Source organism: Fistularia commersonii, chromosome 23, assembly GCF_037954325.1.
Source record: "Fistularia commersonii isolate RoL2024-O1a breed Wild chromosome 23, RoL_Fcom_v1.0, whole genome shotgun sequence".
NCBI classification, from domain to species: Eukaryota; Metazoa; Chordata; class Actinopteri; order Syngnathiformes; family Fistulariidae; genus Fistularia; species Fistularia commersonii.
In genome coordinates this window covers 3605571-3623061 of record NC_141306.1, presented here as the reverse complement: position 1 = coordinate 3623061, position 17491 = coordinate 3605571, and the positions used below count along the sequence as shown (strand labels likewise).

General features: G+C 43.1%; 1 protein-coding gene across 1 annotated transcript; it reads left to right on the top strand.

The window, feature by feature from the left end:
* Positions 1-806: 806 nt before the first annotated feature.
* On the top strand, positions 807-12887 carry auh (AU RNA binding protein/enoyl-CoA hydratase). Its single transcript, XM_086170692.1, has 10 exons — positions 807-1268; positions 2475-2542; positions 2655-2742; positions 3160-3246; positions 3411-3503; positions 4657-4713; positions 4871-5058; positions 6328-6378; positions 8038-8085; positions 10820-12887. The coding sequence occupies exons 1-10, from the start codon at positions 1025-1027 to the stop codon at positions 10895-10897; spliced, it is 1002 nt and encodes a 333-aa protein (XP_086026818.1). The 5' UTR covers positions 807-1024; the 3' UTR covers positions 10898-12887.
* Positions 12888-17491: the final 4604 nt, after the last annotated feature.

Below are 17491 nucleotides of genomic sequence, written 5' to 3'. Positions count from 1 at the left end.
ACACACACACACACACCCACATGACCCACCAGTTTCTTCTTTTCTGTGAAAATGACAAATTTCTCCTTTTCAGTGAAGTGGGGCTTAACCCTCATATCAATCCTTCAATTTGCTCACGTGTTTTGTTTTAAATCCATTCCACTTTTAGACGACTCTTCTTTATCCCGGCCCCTCCTTTTTGACACGAGTAAAACCATCAATGGTGTGTATTCAGGCAAAGAAAAGTTACAAACATGTGGCGCATGAAAGTATGTATTATTAAATTATACTACGCAAGTCTTTAAAAAGTATGACTTAAATTTAGAGAACCACGTCCGTCAGGGTTTTAGTGAAGGGATTGTTTTTGATCTATTTGTCTTGTTTTTAAGAATATTTGAGAGCGAGTGTGTGTGTGTGTGTGTGTGTGTGTGTGTCATACTTCAAGAGAAGTTTTGACCTTAGCCTCTGTTATTTGTTGGCAAATTAAAGTGTTTTTTCCCATCGTGATCTGAATTGCGATGACAAATCTGATGGTGAGAAATATATAACTGAAGAAAAGTTGTATAATCTTGAAGAAATATTATTTTTGCTTGCACGTTTAAAATGGATAGATTGTATATCATGAATCAAATCTTAAACTAAGGACTCCAATGAACCGGCTCTTATAAATATTCATGCAAAATCAGTCTGATATAACAGCAGAGATCTGAGCATTCATTTGAGACAAGAAATAATTGCAAATACCTTCAAATGTGAGGTTTGTGCAAAAAAAATTACAAAACTTTTTTTCTTTAAACATCTGTTCATCAATTGGTTTTCTCTCAAAACTTCGTATGACTTTTTCTTGCCAACCTGTTTTTTTTTAATGTTCGGGGGAAAAAGTTTTTTAGAACTGTTGTCATTTATCTAAAGATGAGGGCAAAGATGTAACTAAAAAATAAAAATATACATTTATTAATTATGACTTTTTGTTCCCGGGCAGCAGGGACACCACGTGACCGGAACACGTGACTCGGTTCAGAGTTGAGAGTCAGCCTCGTCCAGCATGGCGGTCCTGGCGGGACGCGGAGCTCTGCAGCGGCTCCTCCGGGCACACTTGGCGGACGCGGAGGTCGCCGCGGGCCGGCTGGCGTTGGTGTCATCCGCCTACCGCGGCCCGACCCGCTACGCTGTCCCCGGCGCCGTCGGAGCCTCGCCTCGCCTCCTCGGGCACCGGTTGGCGACGCGGCAGTACAGCTCGGAGGCGAAGGACGACCTGCGGGTGAAGTACCTGGACGGAGAGGACGCCGGTGAGTCCAGAGTCACCGCGGGCGGTCGGGAAAACACCCCCCATTTCCCAAGGGCAATGGTATGAACCCGGAAGTGCCCTGGCCGTGGGGGCCTATGGGAAACCGTGTCGGGGGAGGGGGCGTTAGCATCGGCGCTAGGCTAACAAGGTATGCTGTGACGTCACAACCCCAAGCTCAACTTCCTGTGACGTGGATGGAATTGTATATCAAGTTTTTTTTGTGTGTGTTTTTTTTTTTTAATTAATTAAGTCACTCCTTTTTTCACATTTCACAGCAATAATGATTGAGCCAAAATGACTGATGTGTAGTTTTAAGAGTAGTCTTGAACTTTATTGGCTGAGCCTTGTCGGGTAGGGTTGTGTTTGAATGTCAGTAACAAGCGATTACCCACTTTGAGACACTCGGATCGTGTTTGTGTTGGAATGAGAACAAGCTGACATCATCTGTACCGTGTACCTGTGTTGATCTTTCTGGTGAAACCATCGATCTCATATTGTCAGGCCTCAGGGGTCAAAGATCCAAGTCGTCCGGTTTGTAACCTTTGGTCCCAATGCACAGGAATGGTGACATATCGTGCAAACACCCAACTGCAAGAACGGGACGGGTCACGTTCAGTGTTCTAAAAATGTATTTTTTATATATCTATTCATTTTCTTAAGTTCTGTCTCCCGCTGAAGCTGAAAAAGAAATGACTGCCTTTTTAAACATACTTCTGTTGGCTTGCCTGGAAAGTATGAGGTCTCTGTTTTTGTACGTCAGTTCTGCACAGGCCCCCGACTTTGCTCTTTGTCATGCAGACTAACTTCTAAGTCCATTAGCGCGGTCACTCCCGATCATATTTGCTAAATTGAACAGAACACGACGTTTAAGAGTGTCGGATTTGAATTTGGATTTAATTGCCCCGTCTCGAGGGGGGGCGACGAGTGCCATTTTGGGAACAAAAGAAGACCTCGGACTTATTAGGGTCTTAGTTTCTATTACCCTGCTGCACCGAGCTGCAAATTGGAAACGAGGGTACGCGCTGAAACTGCGATTGTGTCCTGTTAAAGGAACTAAATCCAGGCTTAGAGTCTGACGGGAACAGAGACATATCCATGGCAACCCCGGGCTGCTGAGAGAAGCGCCCATTCTTGATAAATGATATTATCAGGCTGTTCTTTCAACCCACACGTTGCTCCTCACCAAGGCTCTCACGCTGTTTTCCAGGTATCGTAGTTGTCGGGCTAAACCGGCCAAAAGCCAAGAATGCCATCAGCAAAAACCTGGTTAAAATGGTAAAAGTGCAAGTATCACATTTGAGTTCCCTTTGAAATATTTGAGATGTTTGGAAAGAAATACTATCTTTTTTTTTTTTCCCCTCCTTTTTTTTTTTTATTTGTCTTTCAGATGTCTGAGGCAGTGGAAAATATCAAAAAAGATAATAGAGTGCGAAGTGTAATTCTTTGCAGTGTCGTCCCCGGGATCTTCTGCGCTGGTAAAATATCGACACTTTTATTCTAGTTCTTCTCTCATCTGTTTGTAATTTCTTGTAAATAATAAAAAAGAGATTGAGTAAAAGATAATGCATGGGATTAGCAGACATGATGTGCGTGTACAGGACTGTCTCAGAAAATTAGAATATTGCAATAAAGTTCTTTATCTTCTGTAATGCAATTACAAAAACAAAAATGTCATACATTCTGGATTCATTACAAATCAACTGAAATATTGCAAGCCTTTTATTATTTTATTATTTTAATATTGGTGATTATGGTGATGAAGAGGGTTTTTTTTTTTTTTTTAATTGCATTACAGAAGATAAAGAACTTTATCACAATATTCAAATATTCTGAGACAGTCCTGTAAGTGTGTGTATCGCGAAGCTGGCATGACACCGGTGTTTGTCCTGCAGGCGCCGATCTGAAAGAGCGAGCCAAGATGCACCAGAGTGAGGTGGGACCTTTCGTGTCCAAGGCGCGAGCACTCATCACAGAACTGGGTAAGGACTCAACGCCGGACAGCCTGACCACCGAACGCTCGTTTGCTTTTCAATCCAGTGCTCACCGCGCAGCGCTGTCTGACGCTTTCGCCGTCCAGCCCAGCGGTTCCCCTCGCCGATAACGTTGATAACATTTTGACCGGTCGCACGTCTCCCCTCCGCAGGTAACCTGCCGATGCCGACGATAGCGGCGATCGACGGAGCGGCCCTCGGGGGAGGGCTGGAGATGGCGCTCGCATGCGACATCAGAATTGCCTGTAAGAGCCAGTGTGATTTTAATTACCCTGTTGTCCACACTATAAGGCGCACCTGTTATCCTCTCAAAAACCGACAGTGCGCCTTATAATCCAGTGCGCCTTATATATGGATCAATATTGAGCCGCAAGAAGTAGAAGATGCCGCGCGCGGTGCACGCTGGGATATACGACTGCGCAAAGCCTGCATTTTCATTTCCGTGTGTGTGTGTGTGTGTGTGTGTGTGTGTGTCGCCGAAGTAGCAGCGGTAAAAACGGTAAAGGGGAATTCCAGTCCCACACCACTTGTGTGTGTGAAAAGACCCCAAAATGGCACCTTTCAAGAGACACGCTTACGACGCAGAGTTTAAACTCAAGGCGATCAGTCACGCAGTAGAACACGGGAATAGAGCATCGGTGAGAGAATTCAACATTAACGAATCAATGGTGAGAAGTGGAGGAAGCAACAAGATGAGCGAGTAAAGAAGACTAAACAGAGTTTCCAAGGAAACAAAGCGAGATGGCAAAGGTTAAAGGACAAACTCGAGCAGTGGGTTGTCGAACAGAGAGCAGCAAGAAGAAGCGTCTCTACAGTCACAATTCCAATGACGGCAACGGCGCTAGCTAGCGACATGAACATTAACAAATTTAGAGGCGGTCCTTCTTTGTGCTTTCGTTTTATGAAACACTTTGAACTGTGACAAATGGAGTTGGAAATACATTGTTTGAACGAAGGCGGCGCAAATACCGGTAAGAGCTACTGGTACGTACGGTACCGTATTGTGAATGCACTTGTTTTGGGAGGGAACGGAGTCGTCAGAACGTTGGTTTTTATTCTATTCATAAAGTTTGACTGACTTATCTGACTGTTTTGGTGACATTCCCTTTAGCGCAGCTTCATCTAGCGGATGCATAACGGAACCCCAGCCACTACTGTAGCTTCTATTCTATGCGCCTTATAATGCAGCGCGCCTTATATATGAAAATATTTTTGAAATAGGCCATTCATTGAAGGTGCGCCTTATAATCCGGTGCGCCTTATAGTGTGGAAAATGTGGTATCATTATTACCGATTCTTTAATGAGGGATCCTGTCTGGCTACACTGTTATTCATGTGTTATATTTACTGACACCCTGTCAGTCTTTTTCAGTAACGATAATTCTGTCATCCTTCTAGCCGACACGGCGAAGATGGGTCTGGTGGAGACAAAGCTCGCTATCATTCCCGGAGCAGGTAGGTTTTTGTTTGAATCGTCCCAGGAGTTTTCACACAGATCTCGCCACGCTATCGACGGGTTTATGATACGTGTAGCGGGACGCCAGAAGAGCTACTCCGCTAATAGTGTTCCGCACGTCGGCATCATCCGTCGCACGCCTCCCGTCCCGCGCAGGTGGCACTCAGCGTCTCCCCAGGGCCATCGGCGTGTCTCAGGCCAAGGAGCTGATCTTCGCCGCCCGGGTGGTGGACGGACGCGAGGCGAGCCGCCTGGGTCTGGTCAGTCACTCTGTGGTGCAGAATAACAGCGGGGACGCCGCCTACCTGCGGGCTCTGGAGCTCGCTCGGGAGATCAACCCTCAGGTCTGACTCGTTTTCCTTTTTTTTTTCTTCTCGACATCTCGCCGCAGCTCCCCGCATTTTCCGCAAAGTTATTCATGATAATATTAGCGCAACAAACTTTGTGTAGCCTCCCAAGCTTCACGGGCTTGATGGTAATCCAAACACGGTGACCCGACAGTCAGCTTTGGTTCATCTGTTCACTGTAAACAATCCTAACCTTTTGCGGTTTTGTGAAATGAAATTCAGCCGGATTGATGTTATGATACAGTGGAAACTCGACGTACAGGTTTTTCCAGACACAAGCCGCCACTTGGTGGGGTTTTTTCACTCTGTGATACGAGCCGACGGCTGAGTTAAGATGCTAATGGGGATTTTGTGCATCAGACGGCGGGAACGTCGACGGACGATGCGTCGAAAAAAGTCTTTCACAGCCGGCCGGGGACAGTTGGATTGTTTTAACCTTCTCCAGGCAGATGTTGCAGATTTGCGACAGCCAAATATCAGATTTTTCCTGCAACTACAACTTAATTTGAGCCTGAGAGGGTTAAAAAGAGCAGCGGAATTCACTCCATCACTACATGAAGTTCAGCCGTAAAGTGTAGCAAAGTGTGCTAGTTACATTTAGCGATATATTGTAGCATTAATGGTGTAGCCAGTAAGTTAAGTTAATCGCTCAAGCGCCAAACGGAAAAATTCCCCAAACTCCTCAGTTTATTTCTTTACATTGTCTTTAATTATGTATTAATTTCTGTACATTATTTGTTCTTGACAAATTATATTTTTTGAATTTTAAAAACGTACAAAAAAAAAAACGATGTGTTTTTTATGGGGCGGGAGTCGAGTCGTAGCATTTCACTTCCTTATAGCGTGGAAATTTAATGTGTTTTACGAGAAAATAGAGTTACGAAATGTTACATGAAGTTGTGTTGTTGCTATTTCACAATGAGCTACCGGGTGGAACAAGGTGTTATAGCAAAAAAAAACAAAAAAAAACGAAAAGCACAGGATGATTGCTAAACAAAAAGTTTCTTGCCAATTTTCAAGCAATTTCATGTTTGTTTTTTTATTGTTTTTTTTTTTTAAGCTGCCCACAACACAGACCTTTTACTCAACAAAACAGTTCAGACGCGACTGTAAACAACACGATTCATTTGCAAGTCAAATCGCCGCCGCTGGAACAGACATCTGGCGTTCAGTAAACCCAGCTGATGGAACAAATGTAATTTATCCCATTTGTTCATTCATTGTTTTCTCCCCCCCCTCCTGCACCCCTCAAAAACCCCCCACCAGGGTCCAATCGCAGTCAGGATGGCCAAGCTGGCGATCAACCAGGGCATAGAGGTAAGTCGGAGAAATCGACGCAAATCAATAAATGCTTCGGCTGCATGTTTTCAGGCCTGTATCGCGAAGCGAAATTTTTAATTAATTTTTTTTTTTTTTTTACAATTGTTATACTCAAGGAAGAGCCACTGGCGGGATTTATTCATTCGTCATTTTTTAAAAATTTTTTTTTATTTTTTATTTAGTCTCCGCGGTATCAAGTCCTCAACCGAGCAATTCTTAATTACCCGTTTTTGATTTTTTTTTTTTACAATTGTTATACTCAAGGAAGAGCCACTGGCGTGATTTATTTATTCATCATTTGTTTTTTATTTTTTTTATTTTTTTTTTTAATTTAGTCTCCGCGGTATCACGTCCTCAACCGAGCACGGCGACTTGCATGTCTCGTGAATACAGGTCGCCTATTTTTAGTCGGCGCAGAAAGCATTTCTGATACCAGTATCGGAGCAGCTGTCGCGGAAATGGGAATAGATGTGGGATGCGTCGCTCCGCCAGGCCGACCGACGCCGCGCCGGTTCGGGGTCACCAGACGCCTGAGCTTTTGGTTTCCCGCCAAAGTATCGTGAACGAGGGATTTCATTCGGAGCGACCGAGCCAAGAGGTCTTTGCGCGACAGATTTGTCAATCGCCTTTTCCGAGCTGAGTCACCGCTCTCCAGCCAGGAAGTCCTGACGGGGTTTTTTTTTTTTTTTTTTTTTCAAAAGGCGCGCAAAAATATCCTCGTTCCGACGGCCTATTTTCAGACACGCGTGAACGGAGGCGAAATGAGATTTTAAGAGAAAATCGCACCACGTCTCACGGCCACGTCTCCAGGAAAAGAAAAAAAAAAAACAGTTTGCATGTGATCCTGCGCGGAGAGGTCACCCAGTCACGGCTTCTAGATTAGATTAGATCCGATTTTATTGTCATCGCACGAGTGCAAACGCCGTTCAGCATTTAACTAGATGTGCTAAAGAGCAGGAGATATGATACATAAATTAACAGTATGTGCATCGTACGTCAATCATTTACAGGTGATTTATAGATAACATATTACACAGATGGATATGTGCATTAAATGTAGTTGACAGGAACTATGGATGTAAAAGTAAGTTTAGTATAAGCCAGCCAAATAAAAAACTAAAATATATGTACATATAAAGGCCACACTTGTCTGTAAGCTGCAGGTGTCCACGTTGCGACATGAGATATTTACGCAGAAAGTTTTGTTTTTTTTTAACTTTTAATTCAATACATACCGATAACATCCACAAATATGAACTGGAAATTATGGTGTTTTTTTTTCATCCAACCATCCATGAAGTCATCGGAATTGAACGGCCTCAGAATATCACGGTAATTTCCAAACGAGGAGGCTAAATGTTTTTAAAAATCCACAAATTAGCCGCGTCATTGTTTAAGCTGCAGTGAAAAAAAAAAAAAAAAAAAGGAGCGGTTTCTAATCCGAAAATTACGGTACGTTACACAAGAACAGTTGAAATGGATGTTAAACGTTACACAAACATGCATTAATAAATATGCCCAGTAGCTCAAAGGTCACATTCGACACGGTCCAAACTCTGGGCTCCCGCTTTTCACCGCGATTAAATGACACGGAGGCCGGCGTCCGTGTTGGAAACGGAAACCTCCCGGCTCAAAAGACACTGTCTTGTCTTCCAGGTGGATCTGTCCACGGGGCTGGCCATCGAAGAAGCCTGCTACGCCCAGGTGAGCGTTGGCGGCGGTCGAATTGTCCCGAACTGAGCTTAAGATAACATAAGTTAGGCTTTATTGATCACACGGCGGGGAAATGTAACCGTTTAACAGCATTGCGGGCGATATACATCATATACCGTATTTTTGGGACTATACGTCGCTCCGGATTATATGTCGCACCAGCCGAAAACGCATAATAAAGAACGAAAAAAACATACATAAGTCACACTGGAGTATAAGTCGCATTTTGGGGGGGGGGGGATTTATATAATAAAATACAACACCAAGAACAGATGTGTTATTTAAAATTTTAATGACGAACAATTTAAAATAAAAATAGAATAGAGGCAACAACAGGCTGAACGCTATGCTTACATTACATGACACAACTGAGAAAGTGCGTGGTATGTTAACATAACATACTAACAGTTATTCCGATAACTCTAGCATAAATAACATGATAAGAAGTTTACCCAAACCATCCGTGTCACTCCAAATATCCGGTAACTAAAATAGCTTCTCGCTAACTCCAAACTTTCTCTCTGCAGCTCGATTACTGTTTTCGGCTGCATATTTTACTACTTGCGGCTTGTAATCAGCAGAATACGATTTCCTTTTCGGTGTTGTTTTTGTTAAGTTCTTCGCCAATGTTGAAATTATTATCGCAGGACTATAGCGCCCTCTTGCGGTTCAATGTGAAAACATGTGAAATTATATACCGGTACCGGTAATAATGTGTTCAAAATTTCACACAAAAGTCGCTCCAGAGTATAAGTCGCACCCCCCACCAAACTATGAAAAAAAACGTGACTTATAGTCCGGAAAATACGGTAATACACGACGTAAAAAGAAGAGATTCAAAGTGTTAATCGTGTTTCCCCGTACAATGAAATCCTTACTTTGCCGTCCGAGGTGCGGCCCATCGATCGGAAATAACGGTCGCGAAGACGGTGTTTCCAATATGAGCATTGATGAGGAGACAGGAGATGAAGATGGGTTGAATCAGGAAGGATGTTTTGGAGAAAAGGTCAGAGAAGCCAGACTGAGAGGAGGAATACAGGACTGTCTCGAAAAAAAATTAAAAAAACAAAAATTACTATTTCGTGATATTTTGAGATAGGATTTTTGAGTTTTCTTAAGATGTAGGCCATAATCAGCAAATATTAATACAGTAAAAGGCTTGCAATGTTTCAGTTGATTTGTAATGAATCCAGAATGTATGACATTTTTGCTTTTTTGTAATTGCATCACAGAACATAAAGAACGTTATTGCAATATTCTAATTTTCTGAGACGGTCCTGTGTATCGGAAGACGGATGCTGGAATTAGAGCTGCTATGAGATGAGATGAGAACAACTTTATAAATCCCGAAGGAAATTGTTGTGCCAAGTACAAAAACATAACAGTACAAACTATGCAGGAGGTCTGTAGCGCACGTGTCAAACTCCAGGCCTGCGGGCCAAATATGGCCCGCCATTTCATTTTATGTGGCCCGCTAGAACTTCTTAAAAGGTCCGATTTGTCCGAAAATAAACAAATCAAATGTGTGCATTAAGCATAAACTACATTTCCCACAATTCATGCCGATCACGTTACAAAATGACGGCGTCATTGTGGGAAATGTGAGAAATAAATGATCCCTAAATGTCCAGGAGGAGAAAAGTTGACGCAGATGGAAGGCTGCTTCAAGAAAGATGGGAATGCATGGGTCACATTTTAGATTTGAATGAGTAATTTAGTCAGTTATTTAACACGAAGGACGAGTTACATTTATGTTACGTTCGGTTCCTTTAGTTCTATTTATACTCCTAACGTTACCCTTTGAGGGCCGCCGTTATGCCGATGTGGAAAAGGAGTTTGACGTCCCTGGTCTAGAGGAAGGTTTACGGACGCAGCGAGAGGGGATACGAAGTTAGTTGTTGTGAAAGCGGAGGATGCAAAGGATTGGAAAATTAAGATACGACATAAATTGCGTGACATTAAAAAGAAGAGAAACGTGTAACATTCGAGAGATTCAAGATACTGAATTGTATTCAGCGTGGAAAACGTGTTTCCCGGTACGATGAAATTCTTATTTCGCTGTCCTCATTTAGATATGTATTGAATAAAAAGAACGGTCGTGGAAACATTATTATAAATATGTAAAGTGTTGGTCGTGCAGATATAACATTTAGCTTGCTGTGCAGCTCACAAAACGCAACGAGAACAAGAACTTATTTTTAAAAAATGTTATTTATTTATTTTTTATTATATGTCATTTGTTTCTTGTTTTTTGTATTCCAATTTTTCTTTGTTTTTTTTAGTACCCAGCTACTATGAATATTTATATTATATTTTTATATATTTATTGTTATTCATATATATACAGGTGTGTTATTAAAAATAAATAATTCAAATAGAAGTTATTATATTATTATTATTATTCATAACCATTCTATGTAGCCCATTGACAAATTTACATTTTTACATCAGATATTAAAATCTGGACAGTGATGGAAATTTTTTCGTCCAAAGATTTTGACCCTTTCTGAAAACGTTCCGGTAAAATTTGGCAGAAATAAAAAAAACAATTGGAAGGAGGCGTTTTGCAGCAGTTGCGGTTTTAACGGACGGCTTTTTATTTTTATTCTATTTAAAAAAAAAAGAGAAAGAGCGTGAACATAGAGCGTGTTTTGCGCTCGTAAACAGAGAATAGCGATCGGCACCTCCGGACAAAAGCGCTGATCCGCTTTGTGTCGTCTCCAAGGTGATCCCCACCAAAGACCGGCTGGAGGGTTTGGCCGCGTTCAAGGAGAAGCGGCGTCCTCATTTCAAGGGAGAGTGAGTCAGCGAGCCTCCGAGCCGACGCTCCGCCTTAAACCCCCTCCATCGCCACCTCCGCCCGCCACCTCCACCCGCGCACCACCGCTTCCGACACACGTAGCGCCGAGACCGGTCGCCTCGCACCTTCACCTGCGCCGAGCCCGGAGCCAAGCGTCCGTCCCGACGACACGGCGGCGGGCACGCTCCGTCCTCATGCGCGGCGTCCCGACCGCCCCGGGGGGGGATTCTGGGAAACATCTGCAGCCCCGACACGACTCCCCCCCCTAACAATGGACGCGGCTGTTTCGGCAGCCTGATTGGCAGTTAGTGTTTAACAGTAGCCTCTTTGACTAGCGAGGTTCTCCGAGAGCCGTCAAATTAGCATGACGTTCTGTTAATTCTGCTCATGAATGATGCCTCAGAGGGTTTATTGGTTTTGCTTGCTGGAAATAGAATTCTCTGTAACATCAGGAAAAAAAAAAAAAAGAAAAGACACTGTGACCTGAAAACGCAACATTTATTAATGACTTTTTTTTTTTTTTTTTTTTTAACGAAGTGACACGGCGAGCCGGAAAACGTTTTCTTTTCGCTCGCGTTCGCACGCGATGTCAGAAGACGCGACGCGCGGTCAAGACAAGTAACTCGTACCAGATGTAACCGAACCACCGCGGAGGACCAGCGCGTACCAAACTCCATTCAAAAAACGAACATTTTAAGAGCGCGTTTTACGTTCTCCTCGCGCCGACAAAGCACGGCTTATCGCTTCGAGAGCCCCGACGCCGCGCACGCTATTTCATCTCGGTTCCTTTGGCGAAAAATCCAAAAGCGCCGATGGAGGCGTCAATCCGGGAGAGGCCCGTCAAATAAATAAAGCGGCGTGCGGCGTCGGACAAGCCGTCCTCTCGGGTTCCCAGGTTTCCAGACACAAATAAACATTCGGCACGAGGCAGAAGCAGGAAATCGCCGTTTGGCTTCCCGCGCAGACCCGCTGTCACGGCGGCTGCCCGAGGAGTCGGTGCATTTGTTCGTTTTTTTCCAACGGAGGTCAAAATCCTCAACTTGGTTCGCCGCTTTTATTTCCGTCCGCCGCCTCTGCCATCCATTCCCGCTAATGCACTCTGGAAGGGAAAGGCTTCCGGATCGGATGAAAATAACCAATCGCGCGGCTCGGGGAACTATAACCTCCCTGTTATTTCACAAAAAAAAAAAAAAAAAGTTCATGTTTCCTATCCAAAAAAAAAGGTCACCCTCACCGTGACATTCAAAAGCAGTCCAGCCGCCCACTCCGACCGCCGTTCAACATTTATTACCCGCAAGCGACGGCGCTTTGAAATAAAAGCAGAATTTCCTGATGCAGATGCGTGGACGGGTCCCGCCGGCTTCTCCCATGACCTTTTTCGAGCCGGGGGCCTTAAATCCGGGGAAAAGCATTTCGATGGCTGGAATGCAAAACCTCCTATCTGGGGGAAAAAAACACTTTTTTCAGGAAATGAAAAAGACGTTTCATTTGATTATAGTTTGTCTTTGTTAAAGATATGCAAGAATATTCTATTGTTCACTGACTATATTTCTATGTTATACTTTAACATAGAAATGCAGATAAGTGTTTTTTTTTCCTAATTTTTCCTGCTTCATTGTGCACATAAGAGTTTTGTCATGTGACATTTATGTCAAAAGAAAAGGCGGGATTATCTTGCCGATAGACAGAAAACCATTCAATGCAAAAACCCAAAATCGAAAAAATTTGCAGATAGGAGGTTTTGATTTCCGGCCCTTGATTTCGCGCTTTCTGAGGAGGCGGCGTGATTATTAATCGATCGGGATCCGGCGGAGCTGTCGGAAAGAGTCGCGGTTTTTTTTTTGTTTTTTTTTTTTCTCAAGAGTTGCCTTCTTTTATTTTTCCCTTCTGTACATGTTTTAGAATAGCATGTGTGTTCCGGAGATGAGCCAGTTCGCCCTCAGCGGCAGGAAACCATGTCACATCTGTAAATAAAACATTCGTCTCATACAAACGTTTCCCCTCCTGACTGCCGCGCTCTCCGGTACCGGATAATCACTGGAAGCGTTAACGTTTGCCGCACCTTGAAATGAGAAACTCCGAAAGTAGCTATTTTCATCATCAGCGCGTGGAAATAGGTTTCTTGAATGCAATTTACGTCAGAAAACACCAGGATGAAATACAGAAAGCTTGCAAACCGCCAAAATGAAAAACGGCAGAGACTCGCGTTCACTCCGGTATCTCAAATTATTTCCGAAATAATTTATTCCCCCGGGGATTTTTTTGAAACGACTTGGCAGCAGGAGATCTCGATCGGCAAAATAAGAACACGGCAAGTCATTTCTGATTTACCAAAAAGTTTTTCTTAGGTATCACAATACCTGTGATTATTTTACGGACTTTGGACAACCTTTGCTGGTTAATATCAGGGTTTCACAGCGACAAAATGGTGAAAACCGACCTTTTATTTCGGTTTGTATCCAATAAATACCGTTCACTCACTCACTCACAATCACGTCACTTATAAACACAAGCACTCACTCTCATGCATTTACATCTATTAGCCAGTTCACCTTTCATAGCGTCACTTTTATTTTTCATCTAATTTTGTGGGGGTTTTTAGGCCACAGATATTTGCGATATGAATGTATATTTTACGTATTTATTATTTCAATTCTTTTCAATCGGAGCATGTTGTCGTGTATCCCGGGCTCTGATTGGCTCAGAAATGTACCATCATTCTCGTACATTTCTCATCGACGTGCGAAGCGTCACTTTTCGCTGTTGTGCCTGTGAAAGTTTTGAATTTATTTCATCCCTTACTTTTACGCTCAAACTTTCTGGACCTTCTGAGGTATCTGGCAGTGAACCTACAAGTATAGGAAATGTTTACAAGAGCGTGGGAAAGGTCATAAAGCTTTTCTGTATAAATCCTACTTTGCAGATTTTCATCTAAACATTGGACTGCTTTACAACCATCATTCCCAGTGTGAAATCTGCAAATCGTGAACAGGCCCTTCCTTCACCTTTCTCCTTTACGTTCTTTTAAAAATGTCATTTCATTTTTCCGAGGGAAGATGAGCCTCTTCAAAAAAAAAAAAAAAAATTCCTTGCAATACTCCATCATGACGGCAAAAGCCGTCACCGTCAACTTGACGTTTCACCTGCCGTTTCGGAAGTGGACAAAAATATCTAATAAATTCTACTTTTCTCGGAAGTGAAAAAAGCGCGTCTCGTCGTCAGCCGTCGGACGGCGCCCGGGTCGAGCGGTGACCGGGCCGATGGTTGGCGTCGGGGTTCACCTCAGGTTGTCACGGGGACGGGTTTGGTCGCGTGCGATGGTGTCGACAGACTGTTGAGGCCCCGGCCAGCGGTTGAACGCAGGCCTGCGCTGTGGCTTCGCGCCGCTGCTGCTGCTGCTGCTGCACGTCCCCACTGTGGCTGGCCTCCTTCCGGCAGATGTCCCAGCACTGAGCCGGGGGGAATCTCACCACAAGCCGTTGTTGCGTAAAGATCGACCCGCCGCCCGGCGCTGGAGGCCCTGCGGAAAACGCCGAAGGCGTAACTGTCACGCCAACCTCTACTTTGTCGTTTTGTCACCGCGGGGCCGGGTCCGGGTCGATCCGGGAGATGCGGCCGTTTATCAACCGATTCCTCAGCAGGTGGTTTCGGGCCCCGAGGTGCAACCGAAGGTCTGGTGGTCGTCGTCGTCCGGATGGCGGGAAAAAAACGCTCGCAACCGCCAAAATCGAGAAAGACGTTTTTTTTGTTGTTTTTTTTGTCATTTTGAAGCCAGTAGGAGGAAGTCCGTCATCGTTTCTTATCGGGTTTATTTGTTCTGCCCGGGGAAAGGATTGAATCAGAAACTCAATGCGTGGAACAATGCGTAGGAAATGGGTACAAAACTAAGTATAATATATAAATTGTAGTGCATTTTACAAAGATAAGGAAGAAAAACAGAGGTGCCTTTTGTGGGAAATGACAAGTGAGAGACTCGTCCTGGAGAGAATATATAGTAATGTAAATATTGCAAGGATGGGGTGGGGAATAACTGAGATAGGAGGCAGAAGGGAAGTGCAAACAGTGCAAAAAACATTTTGGCGATACCCGTCGGCAGCCGACACACTGCGATACTCGAGTAAATCCACCAGTTTGCGGCGTCGACCCGTCGGGCGTGAAAGACCTGCGGTTTTGCACCGATCAGTTTTTTCATCCTCCGCGTTAGCATGTTGTGTAGCACCTGAAAGAAACCCGGTTTCAAATCCCAAATCCGCCTTCAACCTCACCGAGCTGGTTTTTCCCAAGACGCTGTTATGATTCATGAGAGAAATAGACCGAATCAGAATTTCGGGAGCTCCTGCTCGATGTAACGAGGGTATAAAACAGGGTATAAAAACGGCTAACCCAGTGTTAGCCGTACGTCTTCTCACAGCGTCCGATGGATTTCCAACACCCCTAAATCCCGTGTGACCCCGAGTCGCTGTACTAAACAGCTGCGCCGAAGAGGCTTCGGTTGACATGGCGACAAGAGACGCCGCATCCAGCGTCGTGGCCGTCCTTGTCGGGTGTCGTTGCCCCGGCGACGACAACACCATTCCCCTTTTTTGGGGAACCAAAAGTCCACAGATTTTGACGGAACGATGAAAGTCACCAGTTGAGTCTTGTTTCTGGGTGACGAATGAATGAATGAATGAACCGTTGTCAGTCGGTTCAGTTGGTTGGCGTGTCGTCGTGGAGATCCTGGCGTCTGGGAGCAGCTCGCCGCCTTCCGGTGGAGGCGTCGGGTCCCACGTCTTCATTTTTGGGCCTTTGCTGCCACCAGCTGGTTCCACGGTGCGAACCAGCGAGCCTTCCACCCGTTCCAAGACAAAGACGTGAAATTCATTCATTCATTCAAACCTTTATTTATACTTGTAAGACCACTGAGGTCTCCCTCGTTTTCAGGGTCGACAAGTTTACAAGCAAAGCAGAGCACAGCACCACAATAAAATGAGATCAAATTAAAAAACAGGAGATAAACTAAAAACAGGTGAAAATTAGAGTAAATTAAAGACAGTACGGAAGCAGTAGATAAAACTCGAAACAAGTAAAAAATGAGATCAAATTAAAAAGTACAAGGGGGTGGATAGAACTAAAAACAAGTACAATTGGCAGTAGAAATAAAAAAAAAAACAGTAGATAAACTAAAAACAGGTGCAAATGAGATTAAATTAAAGACAGTACGGAAGCAGTAGATAAAACTCGAAACAAGTAAGAATGAGATCAAATTAAAAACTACAAGTGGGGTGGATAAAACTAAAAACAAGTACAATCGGCAGTACAAATTAAAAAAAAAAATAAATAAAATAAATAAATAAACAGCTGAAATTAAAACCACGGTTAGGATTTTTAAAATAACCCTTTTCAGTCAAAATATAAAAATCGGGAAATCCTCTCAGAAACAAGAAATTGTTGAGAAATGGTGATTTAAAAAAGAGAATTTTCAATTTTTTTTTTAAAACTGAGTACATTTCTCATTTGACAGATCGCTCATTGATTTTATTGTGATCAAAGTATTGCTTATGATTTGTGAATAAATGGCTGTATGTCTATATGAATGAGAGGGTGAATGGTTGTACGACTACATGATTTGTGAATGAAAAAGTGAATTATTGTCATCTATGACGTGTGAATGAGTGAATAGCTTGTCTGTATTTATTGCGAATGAGAGGGTGAATGGTTGCATGTTGCCATATAGGATTTGTGAATGAGTGAATAATTGTATGTCTCTAAATGACGTTTGAATGAGTGAAATGTCTCATGATGTGCGAGTGAGTTAATGGTTGTCTCTATATATGACATGAATGAGTGAATAGTTGTATGTCCCTATGGATTGTGAATGAGAGGGTGAATAGTTGTACGTCTGTTTATGATTTGTGAATGAGTGAATAATTGTACACCTGTTTCATTTTTGTGAATGAGTGAACGGTTGCATGTCTGTTTATGATTTGTGAATGAGTGAATAGTTGTATGTCTATATGAATGAGAGGGTGAATGTATGATTATATGATGTGTGAATGAAAGAGTGAATTGTCCGTCTATAACATGTGAATAGTTTTTTGTCTATTGATGATTTGTGAATGAGTGAATAGTTGTGTTAAATTTTTGTGAATGAGTGAATGGTTGCATGTCTTGTTTATGATTTGTGAATGAGTGAATAGTTATATGTCTATATGAATGAGAGGGTGAATATTTGTACGACTATATGATGTGTGAATGAAAGAGTGAATTGTCTGTCTATGACACGGGAATAGTTGTTTGCTTACCGACGATTTGTGAATGAGTGAATAGTTATATGTCTAAATATGATGTGAATGAGTGAACCGTCGTATGTCCCCATATGAATTATGAATGAGCGGGTGAATGGTTGTATGACTGTGTGAATTGTTTTATGTCTCAATGATGTGTGAATGAGTGAATAGTTGTTTGTCTCTATATATGATTTGTGAGTAGTTACATGCCTATAGGATGTGTGAATGAGTGAAATGTCACATGTGAATGAGTGAATGGTTGCATGTCTCCAAATAATATTTGTGAATAAGTGAACATTTGTGTGTGTTTGTACACCCAATAATAGTC